Raw genomic sequence first — 17,901 nt, forward strand, 5'->3', positions numbered from 1 at the left:
ATGTACGCAGCCGTGGGAGTGTGTGTTTTTTCGGGAGGTGCATTCACATCACACAATTTTTTTTTCTTTTGCAGTGCATACTGTGCTTCACAAAAGCAGGAAATGTATTTTTAGATTTCAAGTTTGAAGGTAAAGCAACACACTGATGTTGAAACACCTCAAATGAACACACACATGCACACAAATGCAGAAGCGAACACTGGTGGGGGGAAATAAAATACACAGACTCCAAAGACTGTGGTTGGTTTTACAGCAGCCGCTTCCCTTTCCCTTACTACTGTTTATTTGCACAAACTAATTAATGGCCTGTGTGTATTGTGTGTATGTGTGTGTGTGCGCGCACCTCTTTGTATATGTTGCATTTTAGGGGGCATAAAGAAGTGGAACCTAATTTTGTGTTTAGTCTGCAAGTGCGTTGATACATCAAAGTGACCCGTAGAGGGAGGTCTATGTGTGTGTTGTGCATGCGAGTGTGTTTTTTGTGAGTGTGTGTGTGAGGTTGGAGAGCACCGGTTCCCTGAGGTAGGATTAATGAAAAAGCCTTTCATGGAAAAGTCATCAAGCTGAGGGGATGGAATGAGAGAGAGGAGGGGGGGAGAGAGAAAACAGTTCATTGTGTGTGTGTGTGTGTGTGTGTACAAGGTGTGTGTGTGCAGAGGAGGGGGTGTATGGCTTATGACCTCTTTGTCTCAAACTTTAATTAAAATCTCACCCAGACGTCCTCCCTCATGCCAACGCTCTGGCCACACACACAAACACACACACACGCTAAAAAAAACTGTACATTGAGTTCTGCCCTCCAAGCTTAGATTAGTGTGTGTGTGTGTGTGTGTGTGTGTTACCTGAAACATGAAACGCCAAACATGGCAGCTGGAGCTTAGCACAGGTGGAACAGAAACAAAACATAACAAAGATGACAGATCTCTCTCTTCCTTGCTCATACACACACTAACACACACTCACAGGAAAGAGAAAAGTAATGAAAGAAGAGGAAGTGTTACAGTCAAAACAGTGGAACAGCTACTGGCTCGGAGGTGCTGATAGGTAGCAGCTGTGTGTTTGTGTGAGTGTGAGTGTGTGTGTGTGTGTGAGTGTGTGTAGGAGAACTAGCTCAAACAAGATTTTGTTTGGAATATATTAGCGGCGGTTTACAGCTCCCATGCTCCCATCCTTTCAATCTGTGTTTATCACACGGGTTTGTATTCGCCGTCACGGTCCGGTTTGATAAATCATATCGTCGAGGCTGTGCGCAGGAAGACTTGAGCTGCTGGTTAGAGAAGGCAGGGAAAGATTGATGTTGTGATCTTCCTCTCAAAATCGAGGGCTGGAAAAAAAAATAATAAAAAGCTTTATGCGCCATTGTTATTAGGAAAGCCTGTGTGATGATGTCATGAAAGAGGCAGGCAGGACAACACACACAGGACGTTTGATCATAAGAATCTGATCTCCTAAACTGATACCGCCTTGCATTCCTCTCCCACATTCCAGGGTCAAGACGATGTCAAGACTGTGTGTGTATGTGTGTGTGTGTGTTCAAAAGTGTGTGTGCGCATGGTATACTCCATTATAACCTGTCATAGTAAAAGACACGGAGGCCCTCTCTATCTCATCATGCTCTTCTCTATAAAACATCAAAAGAGTGCGGAGGTTAAAGTTGAGCTAATCACCCCACCCCAACACACACATACACACACACACACACACACACACACACACACACACACACACACACACACACAGCCCTCCTCCCCTTCATCCTAACGCTGCTGACTTTGACAGTGAGTTATGGCGTGGCAGTGGGGCTCAGCTTTGAGGAGTCCACCTTCCCACACATACACACAACGCTGGCTTGCCGCTGCCAACTTGCGCGGCCGAGGTTCGCCCCAGAGAAACACAAAGAGCAAGCTTTTGTTGCACACCGCAGGCCGCTTCGTCTCATTTATCATTCATCGTTTGATTTAACCTTTTTTGTTTGCTTGTTTATTCTACAGCTGCTTCATGTTTGTCTCTGCTTCTGTAAATGTTCCTGATTGTGTGAAAGCTGCAAAGACACACTTGTGAAGTCAGCCTTGAACAGTTCTCCCAAATTACAAAAACTCCACATTTTCCCTTTAATCTTTAGTGATATCTAACTATGCCGACTTCAAGGCGCACAGGTTTCAAGTTTTCTGCTTCCACCCCAAAACAATGGAGGTGAATGGAATTTGATTGTGGTGCTCACAACCTTTGAAAATGACATTTTCAGCAACATCTCATTTCCAGAAACGGTGTCCCTGTACCAACACACCACGACAGTTTACGGGGACTATTTCTTCTAAAGTCGGTCTTAAGTAGAACTAAGTCCTCTGAAACCTGTTATCTGCCTTTTATGTATTATCTGTTCTCCAGAGTAATGTGGAAACAGTTTCTGGAAAGACCCATATATTATATTTTATACCCCAGAAACTAAATTCCATGCAACTCAAGTTTATTGGACTGTAAGCAGGAATCTTAGAGATTTTGAGCATTTAAGACTTTATTTTCTGCATTCTGGTGATTTTTTTTTTGCACCAATTTGTGCCTTTTATGCATTAATTTATGGTGCATATTTATTAAATTTAATGCTCTGTTACTTTCATGATTTGATTGGGGGGACAAATGTTCTACAGAATGTTCTAAATATTGAGGGGGACATGTCCCCAGTGTCCCCTCCGGAATTTACACCTACGGAGACAGATATCTCAAAATGAGAGCAAACAAAAAGCAGGCAGTCTGCGTGGTAGGTATCAAATGGCAATGATGAAATGTGTAATTTAGATTAACTAACCGTTTAAAGTAGCATTGTTTAGGAAACACGTCTCTTTTTTTGTGTTGAGAAGATGTTCACATGCACAAATGCAGAAACCATGTGCTGTTGTTAACACATGCTTTGTTAAAAAGTAACAAGAGATTGTGTTACCTCGCCACATTTGTAACATGCGGAAGGGTGGCATTTGTGTACGCTACACAAAGTATACACACACACACACACACACACACACAGAGTTTGACCTGAGCGAGCTGTTTGATGTGTGTTCCTAACAGAGAATGAAACTGTTCCTTTGTGAGGGAGAAAGAAAAGGACGGAGGATCAGGTTGCCTCCTACACGCCATGTTCTCTCTGTGGAACTAATGTCATTTAGCAGCAAAGCCAGCAAACACACAGGCGTGACCGTGTGAGTTTGTGTGTTCAGAGATGACAGAGGGAGTGTGTGTGTGTGTGTGTGTTTGTGTGTTTGTGTTTGTGTGCCACCTATGCATGAATTATAACCAGGCTTTTGACTGAGGGTGAAGTCGGCCCTTCTTCATGGTTTGATGAGTCAGTGGTCAAGGTGTGTGTGTGTGTGTGTGTGTGTGTGTGTTTGTGCACAGCAGGAGTAAACAAGTGAGACAAAGAGGAGAGGGGAAGAGAATGATAAACAGAGGACATTTTTTATAACCTCTGTTTCATTTTAATCTTAAAAAAATAAATAAATAGAGCAATGAATGAACAAAAAACAGCCAAAAGAATAAACAGCAGGAATAAAGCGTTCTGTTAGTCATGTTAAACTATCAGACAAGGCTGTTACTTCCCCCTCCAGCCTGTCCAACTGTACTGGACTGGAAAATAATAAGTGATGGCTGTCTTAATCAGTAACAAAAACCTCACTGAGCCCTGACGCTGTCACAGAGCCGTAACATCATGTTCTTGGAGATGAACTTTTAGGTCTATTTGGCCGGCCTTTCCTGATTTAACGATAACCGTCTCCCACTTTTTACCTGCAACTGCACGATGCTCCAGCTACACCAGGGATTACTTAGAAACTTCTGCTGCAGCGGGGTAATGCTAATGGCCACCACAGCACATTTGAAGCGTTCAGACAAAGAATCACGGAAGTCGTTTGAAGATTTCAGACGAGTGATGTTTTCAGATCTCATTAACTAAAGGCTGTTTGAGTGTTGTGTGGATAATTAGAGACGGCGGAGGCTGTGTATTTTCAGCGGTTGTATAACAACGTTCCCATTAACACCTGACACAGAAGAAATCCCAAAGCAGCCCAGAAGATGCATCTGGATTTTGTCTTGGTTGGAGGGCCTCAGATGCTTAAGTGCAGGTGTTAATCCACGCACATGGAGCTGGAAGCTGAACAGTTTGTTTCTTTAAAGAGTGTTTCTGGTTTTGCTCAACAAGTCAAAGCTTGTATCAAAGCTCAAAGATAAAAGTAGAGCAGGATTAAAGCAACTGAATTTGACCTAAAACCAAGAGACACAAAGAAGTAGAAAATAAGTAGTTAATAAATTGCAAAATTAGTTTTTTTAGTGTCTATCTGTACACATCTTGACACATCTTCTATCTGAAATTTAATGGCAGGTGTAAATTGGATCATTCATGCTCCAAGGAGCAGGGATTAACTATCAAACAATATAAATTCCCCAAACTAAGGCTAATCCACACTCCTCTGGATTCAAACTCATGCTGTTACGAGCATGTGGTCTGCACAACAGCAGACTGAGGCACCAGGAAACCACAAATCCCAGCCAATTTATAGCCCCTTTATCCAAACATCTCTGTGGTGCATTGGATTGATGACCCATGTAGTTGGTCACCAACGGAGTTCTGCAAAACAGCTAATTTACATAATCGCATCATAAATACCGAGAATTCATTTAATCATCTCCTCTGTTCTGATGCTCAGGGCTAAAGAGTGTTGATATGATAAGACAGTGAGTTATTAAGGAAGGAGAGAGAGGGAGAGGCAGAGAGAGGGAGCAAAGGGATCAGTGAGTGAGTGAGTGAGCTTGTCCTGATTTAAGCTGCCGCTTGGGGCCAAATGAAAATTAATTAATTTCTGTGAAGAATCAATTTCTCAGAATGACAGTGTCAGATTCAATGTGTGCATGTGTGTGTGTCAGAGAGAGACTGTGTGTGTGAGTGCATGTCAGAAAGAGAGCGAGAGATCATAGCCTATGATAACATGACAAACTTTTGAAGATTTTTTTTTATTAGGATTACTAAAATTCATTATCGTCAACACCATCATCCCCATCACAGCGTTTATCATCCTTTAAAATGGTAATTAGTGACAGGCAGGCCTATAGCAGCAGTGATGTGGTAAATAAAAAGGGGTTAACTGGACCTCCAGTCAGTCATCAAGTGGTAATTTGTAAAATTACTACTGCAACAAATGTTATTAATTACTCAAATACTTTTTTCGCCCAAACTATCTCCACATAGTGGCTTACCGACAATAATCTTTTGCATCTCCTCCATGCACAATTACACTTAATCTCTATATTTTCAAAGTATTTTTTCTTTCTATATGTTGTTAACCTGCACCCACCTACCTCCCTATCTGTTTGTAATTCCTGTGTCTTTGTTTTTGCAAATAAAACTTAAAAAGGGGTATACAACCTCCAATACAAGCAAAAACAAATCATATTTTCAGAAACTGATTTAAGGAATGATAATTTTTCCTATTAAGTTGCATCTGGAACACTCTAGCCTTTAATTTAGAGGAATAGAATGCAGATGTCAGCGTAAAACCAAGTGCTTAAATATGACAGAAATATTACATATATATAAAACATTTGCAAACAACACGAATCAATTATAATTGCAATGTGCAATAGGTTATTATTTAGAGTTTTGTAATGGATCCGGGAAGTTTTGTAATGACCTGCAGAAATATCAAATAGCCTTGAATAAAAATGAACGAGTACAAGTCCCTAAAATCCTTTATGTGCAGGTATACGGGTAGCCTTTACCCACTTATTTTTCTGGTTGTTTAATGTATACTCACCTATCAAACCAAAAATGTATTGGAATATATAGGAGGGTAAACCTGCTTCCTTCTTGGTAAACTATCTACACCTAGTAGTACACCCCACTAAACCACTAATACCTGCTTCAGAAAACCCCACCTGCTGCACCCGCCCCCCTAAACTGGGTATCCTAACCCCAACAGCATCACAACCAGGGCTGTGTCGCTCACTGCTCACTATATAGTCCTCTACATTAGTGGTTCCAAACTGGTGGGTTGTGGTCCAAAAGTGGGTCGTGGATCCATTCTGAATTAACCACAAGTGACCTAAGAATGTATGAAGATTGTAAAAAAAAACACCTGCAGACTTTGTTAGGGGCCTCTTATCATGCCAATCTGTCTTTTTCCAGTACAGCAACTATCTCATTGCCCCGTTCTTGGTATTATTTGGACTTTTAACGTGCTGCCTTTGCAGCCTCACTGATCTAGAAGCAATAATATGCACTTTTTTTGTTGCTATTTATTTACTAAGTTTAAAGCAAATTCCACGTTATTCTTGCATTATGTTTTATATCATTATGTTCAAAGGGCACATGCTGTTTACGTTTTGTGAAATATAATTGAATATGCGGTAATTTATCAAAGGTGTGGACCTTGAACTAAGGAGAAAACTGGACCCCCTGGTTGGACCAGTTGGGATGCACCGCACTATATAGTCCTATACAAAGCTCCTAAATAGTGGACTAGTAAATGAGTGAATGATCTCGGACACAGCCCGGGTCACACTGTACCCCCCGCCTCACCTTGCGTTGGTACAGTCGTTGTAAAGCGTCTCGAAGTCCTGCCTGGAGATGAGTTTGCACCGGTTCACGCCGGGCTGGATGGCCCCGAGCCCCCGCAGCACCCGGACCTGCTCCACGTTGCACACCACGGGGGAAATGTCCAGCCGCTTCAGCTTGGTGTAGACGGTGTGGAGCCCGCCGACCAGGTGCTTGAGAAACACGTCGAAAGCCTGGGGCAGGCAGATGAGCTCCGTGTCTTTCACCGTGAACGAGGCCAGCTTGGCACCTTTCACCTCCACCAGTTTACACTCGTTGTTTTGCGGCGTGCTCTCCACGGGCGATGGGGTGGCGTACACGGGCTTAGCGCTGCTGGTCACCGGAGCTCCTCCGCTTTTCAATGGGGTCCCGTTCGCTAGTAAGAGGTCCGCCCGGAACTGGTGCAGCAGCGCCGGGTGAGCCACCGGAGGAGCCGGGGAGGAAGCGGCGGAGGTGGCCGCAGGTGGCGGGGAGTTGGTGGCCGGAGAGACGGAACTCGGCGCCGGGTGGTGCCCGAGTGTAGCGGCGGGGAGCAGAGCCGGAGCAGCCGGAGTTGCCATGGTGGTCATGTCCGAGGAATTTGAATAAAAGTAAACTTCTAAGTCAACTATTTTAGGAAAGTAACTTCGTCGTTGCTTTCTGAGAAGGAGCTGCGCATGGAGTGTGCCCGAGGAGGAGAGGGGGATAACAGAAGAGGAGAGGAGAGAGGAGACAGAGTCCGTGTGTGGAAAAAACAGATCACATAGTTGAATGAGAAAGAGAGGAGGCTTGTCTCCGAGCTGGAGATGCTACTGTCACATTATCATAAAGAGGTGGAGCCTGGATATATTCTTAGAGAGTGAGAGACACATTCACAGAGAGGGAGAGAGAGAGCACAGCATATAAACTTGTGTGTGTGTGTGTGTGTGTGTGTGTGTGTGTGTGTGTGTGTGTGTGTGTGTGTAAAGTAAATCAGCGGCTTTCTTAATTACATGGGCAGCTTTTTAGACAATGGGCCCCTGGGTACAGATATGAAAAGGCCCCACCACCTCTCCAACAAGAAAGACAGGACTTTGTGGTGGTTTTTGCATTTTTTGTTGCTGTCATTTTGCATCTCTTTGTAGATGTGCATGTTTTGTTTGTGTGTGTGTGTGTGTGTGTGTGTGTGTGTGTGTGTGTGTGTGTGTTTGGGGTAATTTTATGACTTTTTTGGTTATTAATGTGCCATATTTCACAGGTGCAATTATCTTCCATGTGCAATTGATGTAAATATTATTCAACTGTTGAGCTGCACCTTGGTTTTTTTTATTATTTATATTGTTATTTTTGCTTGCTTATCTTGTACGCACCTTGCTGCTTCAGCATTGCAAATTTCCACATTTTGACTAATAAAGGATTATCTTATCTTATCTTGTGTCAGTGTCATATGCACACTAATCTTACTCGGGTGGTCAAAGTTGGGCACTGACTTATGCAGTCTCCACTACACACACCTGCTTTAATTACTAAGGTTGCAGTGTCTTACTTACTTATTTCTATTTATAGTTTAATTTAAGACTAAATTGTACCTATAAAAGAAAATTCATTTTACAACTCAAAAAGTTCAAACTGACTGAGCAGATAGCCGATCACAATGAGGTCGCCAATCAGATTTCAAGGGTATATCCCCAGGCCACTCCCTAGACCTGCCCTTATTTTGTATGTCTTTTATGTCATTTTGTGTCTCTTTATGGTTGGTTTTGCCCCTTTTTGTTGCTATTTTGTGTCTCCTTGCACTTATTATGCATCTTTTTGTGGTAATTTTTAGTGTCTTTGCCACCAAGGGAGCTGGGTAGAAAGTAGCCGAATGTGGTGGAGTTGGTCGCTTAAAAAAACAAAATTGGCCCTGGGTAGTGCCCAAGTGTTGCAATGGTGAGCAGAGCCGAAGTTGCCATGGAGGTCATGTCTGATGAATTTGAACAAAAGTAAACTTCTAAAGAAACAATTTTAAGGAAGTATCTTCACAGAACAAATGCGGTTGTTTTCTAAGGGGGAGCTGCACATAGAGCGTGCTCGAGGAGACGAGGTCCATGTGTGGACAAAGCAGATCGCATAGCGATTGAATGAGAAGGAGAGGAGGCTTGTCTCCGAGCTGGGGATGCTACTGTCACATTATCATAAAGAGGTGGAGCCTGGATATATTCTTAGAGAGTGAGAGACACATTCACAGAGAGGGAGAGAGCAGAGGGAGAGAGAGCAAAGATTAGCCTACATAAACTTTGGATAAGCCTATTTGTGAACGCCTAACGAAAAGACACTTTAATATTAATGCTCCTAATGGGACTCAATCTGTCTTCTTTATGGCATTTCTAAACCTTCATGGCAGCACTGTAATCTTCCCACAACATAGTTTGTGACTAATAGTTGTGTAATTGTATTATCTTGGGGAAAAAAACACGACTTGATTATTGTAATTATTTGTCTTGAGATCAAATATACTTGTGTTTAAATACTAGTTAATGTGGATACCATCAGAGACACTTTGTCAAATCTGATTATGGCTGAGTGCTTTCAGATAAAATGCAAAAACAGAGACTTGAAAAGATACTTGACTTAAGACAAGTGAATATTAAATCATGTCAATTTATAGCCTAGAGAAAGTGGCATATAGCCTAAACTCTGATGTATGCCAGGTATGAACTCAATGTCATGTAAATAGGAGTGTGAATTTAAACAAGAGTAAAAAAATGTCATGAATTGATGTAAAGGCTTTGACAGAAAGAAGATAACAACCAATATTGTTTCTTCAAAGGTAAGAAAGCAAGCACAGTGTAATATAGGAAAAAGCACCTGCTAAATTACAAGTATATTCATATTTAATGTTTTACCCAAAGTAAATTGGTGGCCCTTTTAAAGGATTTTTACATGTGTTTAAATAATTTGTGTTGCACCTCATTACACGGGCGGATTTTGTGACAATGGACCCCTGGGCACAGATATGAAAAGGCCCCCAACACCTCTCAACCACCAACACCTGTTTTGCTTATCATTTGGGGGGTAAATGCTCAGTAGGCCCTTTCAGTAATCCATCCATGTCTCATTCCTGCCAGATGCCAATGTTGTGTCTTTATTGTAATATTGTTTGTTCTCCATCATAATATTAAAGCAACAAGAATCAGAATTTAAATAAAAAGCCTCCAAAAAAGAGTCAAACCAGAGAGATGAGACATTGTACAAAAGGGGCCAGGCGGGGGGGGGCAAGGCAATAACCTTGTCTTGACAAATTGACCCCTTTACCTGTTCCCTGTTCTGTTTCCTCATCCAGTCCACACACTCACACACACACTCACACACACACGTTCCCATCATTTACATATGGAGCTCGCAGTCCTTTCAAAGTGGCTTTCACGGAACATTGTGCTGATAATGATCTTGGTCGTGAGGGAGAGAGAGACACAGATCTCCAGAGACCATCTCACCATAAGACAAGGGGGAAGAGGATAAAACTCCGACTGTACTCCAACTCAAAGGACTTTAACACTCTTTCCCTCCCGACGCCCCCCTCTCTCTCTCTCTCCAATAAGCCCTCTTGTGTTTTTTAATTGGCAGAAATTAATCTTTAGGATGTAGATGGTAGATTTACATTCATTAAAAGTCAAGAGAGGAAGCCAGGCTTGATGCTAATCAAATCTGCTTAATTATGCTTAACATGAGTATCTCCAGGGGAAGAGAGAGAGAGAGAGAGAGGGAGAGAGAGAGATAGCTAACTCGAACTTTTTACTTTTTGCCTTTGATAACTCCTGCTGAGTATGGCCTTTTCCTTGCCAAAAAGAAATGTCACGACTCTCTTTCTCCATCTGTAGAAAATACACCGATAAAGCCATCAGTGTTAAGCAGAGCTGATTCATGTGGTAAATTCCCACCTTTAAGTGTTTAATATAGTGAAACATTCAGGTTTAACTCCCAAGCCAGTGCGCTGCAACTTTTTATGCCCGTGGCGACATCTGATGATGGATTTACTTTACACCTTTTTAGTCTGCAAAAGGTGGCATAACAAGGACCTGATGAGTAATATGCAAGCCGGAAGAAATGATTTGTGATTATAACCTTAGATGCTAGATTTTGTTTAATTTTTCATTTTAGTTCATCAGTCCACGGTCTGTTAAGCAACCACAGTGTTTTAGGAGAACCCTGTTAGCAGGAGGTTGCAGGATGCCCTGGTGGGAAGTGACTTTGTCTCACAACAGGAAGGTCACAGGTTTAATTCCTACAGCAGCTATTGTGCTTAAACTCCCATGAAATGAAACAATGAACCGATACTTGCTGCAAAATCTCTCCAGTTACTCAAGTATAAAAATACAGCGTACCGATCCACAGTTAAAGGGGAACATATGAAGGTGAGTTTACAGGTGTTGGAACAAACCAGTTGCCAGAATAAATGTTGGCAAAGCATGGATGTGTTAACTTCATATGTTAGTGGATACGTTGAAACTTTGGCATGTCAACAACTTTGTGGTCAATGCATGGCTCGGTTAAGGCACAAAAAACACTTGATTGTTATTTAGGAAAAGGTCGTGTTTTGGCTCAAAATACCTGGATTTGGTGGCTAAAAAGCTACTGGAAACACAACGATGTGTCAGTGAAAAATAACCACTTTGCTGCACTATAGTTGCTAGTAGCTAAAGGCCCAGACACACCAAACCAAAATCGAAGAAGTAGTGGAGACGAAGGCAGACTGTTGCGTCACCCAACACTGTTTGTCTCACACTGCAAATTACAGTCAACAGTCAACTAGTAGATACATTCTGCACCTGTGTGAAAAGAAAATGAGTCTCCATACCAACAGCTGGCGGTAGTTTGTATTTGTTCTTCAAAAAGGGAAACTCAGGACACTAGTTAGCTGGTGAGCGCATTAACAACACAACACGATGCTAAAAGAACGATGGATATTTACCATGCACTAGTGTACAATTTCAACAATTACAAACCGTTTCTACAAAAAAGCTCAATGGCTAAAAAATAATCTCACCTCATATAACGATTTTGTTTTAATCTTACAAACTCTTGACTTAATCATTTGTTTACTTTCCTCACTTTTGTTTCACTTCTGGTACACTGTGTTAAACTGCCAATCAGAGCGATTTTACTGACTGATGGTCTCCAACAAAGATTAAACACGCTGAATCAGCCGAAATACAGCCGACAAGGGCTGACAAGGGCCAACGATCTGGGACACCCCGCAAAAATTAAGGCAACAGACGGACACGGACAGCCCAACATTGACCGACAGTCGACAGCCGACAGCCGACGGCCGACGGGTGTGTCAGGGTCCTTACACACATAAACCTCCAACCAAACTGTCAGGGTTCAAGTTGCATTATGGGTAACATAGGTGCCAGGTTTTGACAAGAAAGAAGAAGGCACTGTGAACAAGGATTATATTTCCAACCCGTTCTCATTCCAAATTTGCCAAAATCCACCTTCTGCGGACCATGCTGCTTCATCCCACATGTACATTTGTTGATATCACAGTAACTGAATCCCGGAGCATAAACAGCTGATGCAGAAGGATACCTAAAACGTCATAGGAAGACACAAAAGGTCCTGACAGAGTTTGGAGTGAGAACGTGCGAATGATATTTCTGCCTCTGCAGCAGCGATTTAGATCCTTTTTTAAGAACTGTCCATCGTCAATTTTACAATGTTATAGGAAAGCAGATGTCTGCTAAAGACTGTTCATTTAGATTCCACTTCCTCGGGCTGATCTATCTTGACCACCTGGGAAGATTCTCCCTTAAGTGAATATTACTGAGTTCATGAATTCTTTATATCTTCTTTGATTCCTTTAATTGCTCCAGAGCAGTGTGCTTCTTGCCTCGGTTCATGTTATTGTATCACATAGTCAGCTACTGCTAATTGAATGTTTTTGGTGAAAATGCATGACGTATTTGCCACTTTTTGCATGTTTATATCTCAGGTAAACTTGCTGATTAAATTAAAGATTCAACAGTCACATCTCATTTGAGTTGCCTGTCTGGAGCGATGCACTTGCCAGACATTTGAATCTCATTTCTGATGCCTTTTCCTTTCCATTTTAACTAAGAAAAAATACACTCAGCCTCCTTAAAGAACCCAAATCTTGTGTTTTAACAGTTCATATTCATTTTGCCATGATGCCATCGTGAGCCAAAGAGACAAAGATAATGTTCATGTTGTGTCGCTGTTTGAAAGCCAAGCTCTGGTCCTTTCCACATGTCTGTTTTGGCCAGTGAGCAGCAGAAGCATGAGGGAAATGTGTAGGTGGTTAGATCAGCCGATGAAGTGTAAATACCACTCAATCTGTTCTCATTAGAGGAGGAAAAACATACGAATCACTTCGCCTCTATTAAAAATGCCCCAGGGTCCTGGTTAAGTGTGTGTGTGTATGAGCATGCGAGTGTGCGGTTGTGTATGTGGCTGTGTGAGAGAGAAGGAGGGGGGCTGACAGAATGATGTTTTGGCATTTGTGTCTGCAGAGGGGATCTGAAATGCCACCACCATCAACGCTGCTTAATTCTCAGAAACACACTCTTAATCTGAACAGACAATCCGTTCCGACAAGCCACTGTTATGGTTCAAATCAACTTGGAGTGAAGGGTGTGTGTGTGTGTGTGTGTGCTCTTGTGAGTGAGAGTGTATGTCATTGTGTTTTGGTATGTGATTAGTGTGTGTATGTGTGTGTGCCCGTCTCCAAATGTGTGTGTATGACCAAGATATCACACATCCATTGCACATTCCCCTATGATAATGTGGATTGATTATGGATATGATAATGAGAGGCCGGCGCGGCGTCGCGACCTTCACAAGGTCTAATTGAAACAAGCGTTGGTCCTCCGAAGCACTTATCAAGTCACACAGCACATCATTAATCACGGAGAATACAAGCTGTCACTGTAACACACATGCACACACACACACACACACTCACACACATATTCTCTATTTTTCTGTTTTTCTAACACACACATGCTCTCTCTCCTGTCTCTTCTCTCCCTCTCTTTCTCTTAAACACACACACACAATGCAAGCTGTCACTACAATATGCCTGGCATTGTCTTCTTTTAAGGAGAGTGGACAGCTAGTCCACCCTCCGTCTCTATTTTCTACAAGAAAAGTTGGAAGAACAAACAGGCTGTTGGAGTTAAACCTTGAAAAAAAAAAAAAAACAAGAGAGGGAATGTTAAACAATTCAACAAACATGAACAGCTGTTGCCTTCAACCAAACTCGCCTGAAATTGAATTAACTCAAGTTGTTTTACTACCTGCTTTTATTGGAAGACAATTTAACAACCAAATGTGATTCCAATGTCTGATTAAGGCGGCATATGGTGCCTACCTGTTAAACACAACATGCTCAACACCAGCTTAACGCCTCAGTGAGCCACTCGAATAAACTAATAAGCCCAATATCATATTAGTCATTACATAGTCCAACACACAAAATTCCAATCTGATAAAAAAAGGTGGTTTCATTATCATCATCACTGGGAAAACACAAGGGAGCTTGCACGCGCTGCGTCGATGCCATCGCCAACTTTGTTAATTGTTATTCAATTAACTGCTTTTGTTAATGAAACCAATTAATACTTTAAAACAAGCAGGGAGATATATGATTATTATGCATCTATGCAGAAGACAGCTAATTACAACTGTAAATCAATCAATTCTACATTAATCAGCTTGGAAAATGTCCAAAAATAACAAAGTCACTAAAAGACTTTGGAAGTTTTTTTTAACATATTTTGATTGCCATGCTATTATCCCGTCTAATGATTGTTAACGATCCTTTAAAGAGTTTATGATCCAATTTTCTTGCTGTGAATTTAATTGGGACCTAAATAGTATAATCTTGCGGTGTTAAAGTGCGGCCTGTATGCAATCAAGGGTGGTGTACTGGAGGAAGATCTAACAAGGTCACAGAGCTGCTCTCAGGGCAAATACAGTCAGTGAAGAATGAGGGCCGGACAGGCTCGATCTGCTACAGAAATATTCATATATCTCTCACGTCAGTGCTACAATACATGCGCTATATATGTAGAAACTCTTTAGGATATACGCTGCTGCAGGGTGTCAATAATTGTGTTTCAAGGAATTAAGAATATGCTGCTATTTTTTGATTTAGAGAGGAAGACTGACTTTTGTCAGACTCTTCAGTGCAAGCAGAAATACCATGATACTTCTTTACAGTAAAATCTCCGCTTTCGAAATTGTACTCAAAGCAGAACTATGTAACCTTTTAAAGAGCACAATCTTCCTTTTATAAATTCAAGCTGCACAGTCTGTTAAAGCTAAAGCTGTTAAAGCCAGAGCTAATTCCACCTTTTTTTATGTACTATTGGGTGGTTAAATCTACTGTATAATGATGCATATTTTAAACTCTTAATCAGCAAAATAACTTTAGCTGCCAAATAAATGTAGTGGAGTAAACAGTACTTTATTTCCCCTTGAAGTAGAATGCACTATAAAGTTGCATACAATTAAAATACTGAAGTGAAGTACAAGTACCTCTGGATTGTACATAAGTACATATTTTTTGTGTGTGCAGTTGCAGCGGTGAAAGAGTAAGGCAGATTATGACACAGCGGGCCCCTGGCCCTGGATGCATAAAAGCCCACCCACACACCTCCCTGGAAAGACAGGTACAACATGCTGTTATTGTCCCGTAGATAAACTGAGGGGATAGAAACACTCAGTAAAAATGCATCATGATGGTTCCTTTGTTGCATCTTCAAAATAAATGTTTATGCCAGGGGTCAGCAACCTTAGACTGACCCTGGGAATGCAGATTTGGTCAGTTACAGCCCAAAGCTCTGGAGCACACTGCCTATAGATATCAGAGACACCACCTTGCTATTTTTTTAAAAAAGAAAACTAAAAACTTATCTCTTCACTTTAGCCTTTATCTAGTTCTGACTTAACTGCTTTGTATTTTGCTTCGCACTTACGCACTGCTGCACCTCTTTAAAAAGTTGTATTTTCCTTGATTTTATACACTCTATTTTCATCTTTACTTTCAAATATATTATCTCAATGGGCTTTATTTTCCATTTTATTTTCCATTATGCATTCTTTTTATCCCTTTTTATCTTACTTTTACAAGTATTATCAAGTGGGTTTTATCCATGTGAAGATGCATTGTATGCATTCTGTTCTGATCTTATCTTATTTTTAGATGCAGGTTTTATTATGTCTTCATGACTTCTGTCTTTTCATGTGAAGCACTTGGTGCATGTATCTTCTTTGTTGTAAAGCACCCTGTGCTGCATTTCTTGTATGAAAGGTGATCCACAAATAAAGTTTATTATTATTATTATTAATAATAATAATATTTGAGGAGCAAGGATTAACATTACATTGACACGGCACACTGATTAATAAGAAAATTAAAAGATGGAACTTCACATTAAAAAAAGTTAACCTGGTTTAGGCTATTCCTTCAGTTTTTCTTTTTTAGGGCTCTTTTTAGGAGGAGCTCTGTTAATGACATGAATGACTAAGCCCTTTGACTCAAAATTGAAAGTTAATAACAGCGACTTCAATCAAACGCTCTAACATAGGGGCCCCCTGACCCCTGGGCCGGGGCCCAGTAGGCTTGTCCCGTATGACACCCATGCATTTGTTTGAGGAAAATATATTAAGTAATTCAGTTCAAGTGTGATGCCTTTTTTGGACCATCCCATGTGAAAATAAGACACTGTATTTTTATAACCATCTTTCAGTGTTCCTGGTGCAAAACAAAACATGGAAAATCAAAAAATAAATAAATAAAACATCCCAAATGAACACCTACACAAGAAACTACCAAACATTTGCAGAATATCTCAATAAAGAGCCCCCTTTTTATGTATAACTTCTAAAATATGACAAAGAGCTGTCTCTACAAATCCAATCTGCCACAAAAGTTTCCTTCTTAAAACACAGCTCAAGTCTTTTATATTTCTTAAATAAAGCTCCAAACAGAACAAAACAACACGTCAGAAATAAAGTCCAAAAACTTAAAATTCTAGCCCTGAAATTATCATATAATTTGCAATCAAAAATGAAATGGACATAACAAACAAAGCCTTGTCTCTGCAGGGAGACCATTAGACCTGCCTGTTTATGGCTAATGGTAATTAGTAACCTAAATATAACAGTACACAGACATCTTTGACTTTTGGTTTCACTCTCCTTCTGCTTGTTTTCATGAGGCATTATGTTTGTAATTTAAGTTTGTGCAAACATCAACAGACCATCTATCCTTTATGCATAAAGAACTTCTAATCAGTCCAGTCTAATTATTTTTTATAATATCCATTGCGCACACCTGAACTGTAATCTTTCACTTTTAAATGAGACTGCCCTCATTTATCAGAAAAATAATCCTCAGCCGGGGTAATTATCAGACGTACAAACATAAACACCCTCAGAAGTTCAGATGCGTGGACCTGCTTAAGTTTATACAGTCATGTGACCTGACCAGTGGCCTAGTTGAACACCTCTTAGATGTTTATGCATATATGGACGCTAATCTCTCAGTCAGGACTATGGGATTTGAGAATATTTTGTTTTATAGAGATCAAAGTAGCCGGCTAAGATCAGGAGAAACCCTTCAAACACATCAAACGGGGAGCAATGCATCCTGAATCCCACGCCCACAGTAGCCAATCAAGCCGTGCATAACTCTTTGTGAAAGGAAAGGATTCTCAATGTGGGTCTCCCCTCCGTCAACATCTCCTGCAGCTCACCCCCCACGGAGGCCAGGGGTTGTTCGGGCTCACGAGCTATCAAGGAGAGCCACTGCGCCGTATCTGTATGCCTCTCATACTTGGCTAACACGATGCTGGTATTGAGGAACAGAGAGATACTGTGTTAAGAGATCAAAGCGGCGGTACAGAGATTTAGACTCACAGCCCGTCAGTCAAGATGGCGAGACAAAGCAGAAGAAGACAGAAATGCTTACACACACACACTCTCCTGCTCGCTCGCTGCCTTTCTCTGTGGTGTGCCTGTGAGGGGTGAGGCGTGACTGTCAGATGGCTTAGGGGGCTACTCATTTGTAGACATCTACAGCGCTGCAGGAACACCTAAACTCTCTCACACACACAGAGGGACACACACACATTCAAAAAGATACTGATTCAAGCCCTTTCGGATGAGAGGTCGCGTCTAGCCTGTATATTGGCCTGTGGAGGAATGTTCTGTGCTCTCAGCATTTTCCCTCGTCTCGAAGATGAATAGAGCTATTTCACAGACGGTGGAGAAACAAAACAATGCTCTGTGTGGTTAGACATGATGTAGGGGGCTTCGTTTCTGGTTGATCAAAGAGGGCTTTTTTGTCAAGTTTG

The 17,901-nt window shown here is 41.3% G+C and overlaps 1 protein-coding gene across 2 annotated transcripts in view; it reads right to left on the bottom strand.

Annotated features, from left to right (window-relative positions):
- Window positions 1-7,334, bottom strand: part of dachc (dachshund c) — a 30,133-nt gene extending 22,799 nt beyond the window's left edge. For both annotated transcript variants that reach the window (XM_042502257.2, XM_042502256.2), the window contains exon 1: window positions 6,563-7,334. In XM_042502257.2, the coding sequence (XP_042358191.1) occupies window positions 6,563-7,146 (584 nt within the window). In that variant the 5' untranslated portion in view covers window positions 7,147-7,334. The remainder of the gene's footprint in view (window positions 1-6,562) is intronic.
- Between the last annotated feature and the right edge of the window lie 10,567 nt (window positions 7,335-17,901).

Source organism: Plectropomus leopardus, chromosome 13 (genome assembly GCF_026936395.1).
Source record: "Plectropomus leopardus strain MGB_pleo_1.0 chromosome 13, ASM2693639v1, whole genome shotgun sequence".
NCBI lineage: Eukaryota > Metazoa > Chordata > Actinopteri > Perciformes > Serranidae > Plectropomus > Plectropomus leopardus.